We start from the raw sequence: 3837 nt of genomic DNA, 5'->3' as shown, positions 1-3837 counted from the left end.
GTTTATTCTCAAATTGTTCCAACTCCCTATTTATTTCCCTAAAAGCCTCTTCTTCGTCATATTCCGGTTCCTGGTTCATTATTTCACAGTTAGACAGCGTGTTTGGATCTGGGCATGAAATCCGCAAGCATATCATGTTATTTAAAGCCGCATTATTAGAACTAAAAGAAGAAATAAAAAATAACAAAATCAGAAGGAATAAAGAAAGATGGACGATGAAATATTGATTTCATTTCATTGAATTTGGAAGATAACAGGGTTTACATTGGAAATTAAAAGACATGAAACTAAAGAAAACATCCGAGTTACACCCTAGAATAACTCGTGATGCAGAAAAGGTGGCAGGACAAGTCTACCGGGACTCCCGCCTGATTGGGAATGGTGTAGCATTCCAATTTTGTAGTTTTGCCTCAGGTCCTATGTATAGCACCTCAGCGGTGCTTGAGCCTTCCCCTGGCTGGACCATGTGGGTTTCATACAATATCTTCCTCATTGCCCCACAAATCTCTTCATTTTCTTCGGCCGTAAAGGCCTCATCTTCTTCTTCCTCATGGTATTTTGGCTTGACAAATGTTCTGTACAGATGCGGCACCGGCTGAGGCAAGACCCAACCATCATTCTTTCTATCATCTGCCCATTTTACATCAGCTGGAGTGGGTCGGAAGCCTACCCCAAAGAACTTTTCACCGGCGGTCAGGGTGATAGGTTCAACTATTCCTTGCAATGATTTCCCAAGCCCCTTCCCAGGTTTGTAGCCATGCCTGATCATTTCTTTGGCCACCATGATTGATGCATTTGAAAGGAAGGTTGGGGGCAAGGGTTTCCTTCTTCGTACTGGTCCGCGACCACAATCTCAAAAGCCTGATAGACTATGTGCTCACTCCCCTCTCTTGCTTCAAGACACGGGACTCGGGTCCCGATAAATAGATTGCTCATCTTCCCCATGGACCACAATCTCTTGTTCCTCATGCTCGAACTTCACCATCTGGTGGAGAGTAGAAGGTACAGCCCCCGCTGCATGAATCCACGGCCTTCCCAAAAGAAAGTTGTAAGAAGTGTCCATGTCCAAAACCTGGAAGGTTACTTCGAAGTCTACTGGGCCGATGGTTAGGATCAGATCAATCTCTCCTATTGTGTCCCTTTTTATGCCATCAAAAGCACGTACACAGACATTGTTGGGTCGGATTCTCTCGGTGCCGATTTCCATGCGTTGCAAAGTTGAGAGTGGGCAAATATCTACCCCAGAACCACCATCCAACATAACCCTTTTCACATAATACCCTTCGCATTTGACTGTCAGGTGAAGGGCTTTGTTGTGTGCGGCCCCTTTTGGGGGCAAATCATTTTTGCTGAAGGAGATTTGGTTGATTGCGAAAAATCTTTCTGCCATTCTCTCCAACTGCTCTACAGAACTCTCAACCGGCACATATGCTTCGTTAAGGGTCTTGATCAATACCTTTTGATGTTCAGTGGAGTTCATCAACAGAGATAACAAGGAGACTTGTGCGGGAGATTTTCGAAGCTGGTCGATCACCTCATAATCCGCCATTTTCATCTTTTGAAAGAAGGCTTCTGCTTCTTCGGCACTCACGGGCTTCTTAGATGGGAAGCGCTTTCTAGTGGCATTGTTCACCTCTTCCAAATTGGAGTACTTTTTAAAAGGGTAATTTTCTTGAACTTCTCCTGAGATTTCTTTGCCCTTATAGGTCACCACCGATTTGTTGTAATTCCAGGGCACAGCGGCAGGATCTGTCATAGGCTTCAGTGGCGCGCGTCCAATAACCACGGGCTCATTCAGCCTTGCTGGATTAATTGTCCCCCGCATCACATAAGCTCCCTTGGGCACATATATTTGGGTTGTCTTGTTCAGCTGGAATCTCCTAGGAGGACTCAATGTCATCTGTTTTTCTTTGCGGCCTCGAGGGACATAGAGAACAACATCCTTGGGAGGCGTTACCCCAGTTTCAACTTCAACTTTCTTCTCCGACTTTGGAGGGGTGGTTTTGTTCTTTTTCTCCCCTTTGTCTTGCTTCGGAGCAGCTTTTGGTTTCTTTTCTACATCAGCGATGGCAATGATGTCCTTCAACGCTGGGTCAAATTCCTTGTCCTCGCAAATCATTCCGATTACCGGCCCGTTATTGTGGGCCGGCAGTGGGTTGTTGGTCATATTGGGAATATCTTCATCCCTTAGCACTATCTTCCTTTGTTCTATCAAGTTCTCCATGGCTCTCTTCAGAGTCCAACAATCATCTGTGTCATGCCCTTCTACCCCTGAGTGATAGGCATATCGGGCACCAGCTCTATAAGCGGGTGATGCTGGGTTTTGCCTGGTTTGAGGAACAGGCTGTAGTAGACCCATTTGAACAAGCTTTGGTAACAGGCTGGAGTAGGATTCACCGATTGGTGTAAAATTTGGCCTCTTAGGTGGTTCACGAGGGTGGAAATTGTTTTGTGGAGGCTGGGGTTGTAGTGGTTTTGGTAAGGAGGCTGGTTTCTAGGAAATGGAGCTTGATTCCGGTTGGCTTGTTGTTGCGGCCGGACATAAGGTTGAGCATTCATGACCGTGTATGGCTGAGGAGCATAGGCCACGCCCTGGTGGGGGTAATAGTGCTGCGAGGTCCTTTCTGAGAAAAGGGATCTGGGAGTACGGTGTTTTCTTGCACCCGACGCTGCCATGGATGTTTCTTCCTTTTTCTTGCCCTTCGCTACTCCTCCGGACCCACCCTGAATGGCTTGGGAGGTAGCTCTGATAGCGGATTGGCTTAGAATTCGACCCGTTTTCAACCCGTTTTCAACCATTTTGCCAATCTTGATGGCTTCAGCGAACGGCTTACCCATTGCGGACATCATATTTCGGAAGTAGTCAGCTTCTTGGGCTTAGAGGAAAGCTATGACCATTTCAATCTCATCCATCGGAGGTTTTACCCTGGAGGCCTGCTCACGCCATTTAACTGCGTATTTTCGAAAGATTTCTGAGGACTTCTTCTTCAAGTTTGTCAATGAGTTCCTATCTGGAGCAATATAAATGTTGTACTGGAATTGCCTGACGAAATCTCTAGCAAGGTCATCCCAGATGTGCCAGCGGGATATATCTTGGTCCATGTACCACTCAGACGCGATGCCAACCAGACATTCTCCAAAATAGGCCATGAGGAGTTCTTCCTTTCCACCGGCTCCTCGCAGCTGGTTGCAATATATCTTGAGATGAGCAATAGGATCACTATGTCCATCATACTTCTCAAATTTTGGGGTTATGAATCCCAATGGTAGATGCACATGAGGGAACATGCATAAGTCGGCATAGGACACACTTTTCTGTCCACTCAAGCCTTGTATGCTTTTGAGACTCTGTTCCATACTCTTCATCTTCCTTGCAATCTCTTCTTGCTCAGGAGCTTTGGTGGTCTTTTCTTGTCCCGCAGTAAACTCATACCGGGGTGGTTGAGGGTAAGTATAAGTAGGAAACTGAGGAGGTTCCATTGGGAAGGTGGGTGTTTTAAAGGTGAAAGCTGATGGGTCAAAACTAGGCCTGGGCAGTATAGGCTGTGCCGTGGCCGAGCAAGGTGGAGCGGTGAAGATATTTGAAGCTGCACCGGACATTAACACCTGGGGGCGAACCTCAGAAGGTGTTCCTACAAAATGAGCTGAGATAGTTGGGTGTCCAAGTGGTGTATTTGGGTGACTGATCGGGACAGTGGAGGCACCGCTTGCTCTAGGAAAGAGTTCGGGGAATCCCGGAATTGCGCTTGGTGGCTCTCTTCCATTTGCCCAAGTGTCCCACATTTCCATAACCCGGAGACGCAGGATTCTGTTTTCTTCGGCAGCTGCCGATTCTGA

General features: G+C 46.9%; 1 protein-coding gene across 1 annotated transcript; it reads right to left on the bottom strand.

Annotated features, from left to right (window-relative positions):
- Positions 1–895: 895 nt before the first annotated feature.
- LOC109221353 lies at positions 896–2838 on the bottom strand. Its single transcript, XM_019385830.1, has 3 exons — positions 2434–2838; positions 2060–2344; positions 896–1942 (listed from the first exon to the last, which is right to left on the bottom strand). Exons 1-3 carry the CDS (start codon positions 2836–2838, stop codon positions 896–898), a joined length of 1737 nt encoding a protein of 578 aa, XP_019241375.1.
- Positions 2839–3837: the final 999 nt, after the last annotated feature.

The sequence above is a fragment of the Nicotiana attenuata genome, unplaced genomic scaffold (assembly GCF_001879085.1).
Source record: "Nicotiana attenuata strain UT unplaced genomic scaffold, NIATTr2, whole genome shotgun sequence".
Taxonomy (NCBI): Eukaryota; Viridiplantae; Streptophyta; class Magnoliopsida; order Solanales; family Solanaceae; genus Nicotiana; species Nicotiana attenuata.
The sequence above is the reverse complement of the archived record's forward strand: the minus strand, read 5'-3'. Positions and strand labels throughout refer to the sequence as shown.

Excerpts from the sequence above, each read along its gene's own strand:
- LOC109221353 (XM_019385830.1), bottom strand. The coding sequence starts at position 2,838 with ATGGGTAAGCCGTTCGCTGAAGCCATCAAGATTGGCAAAATGGTTGAA. Across the intron at positions 2,345-2,433 it reads ACAAAACAATTTCCACCCTC|CCTGTTCCTCAAACCAGGCA; the intron begins GTGAACCACCTA and ends GGTCTACTACAG. Across the intron at positions 1,943-2,059 it reads ACATCATTGCCATCGCTGAT|GATGTTGTTCTCTATGTCCC; the intron begins GTAGAAAAGAAA and ends ACGCCTCCCAAG.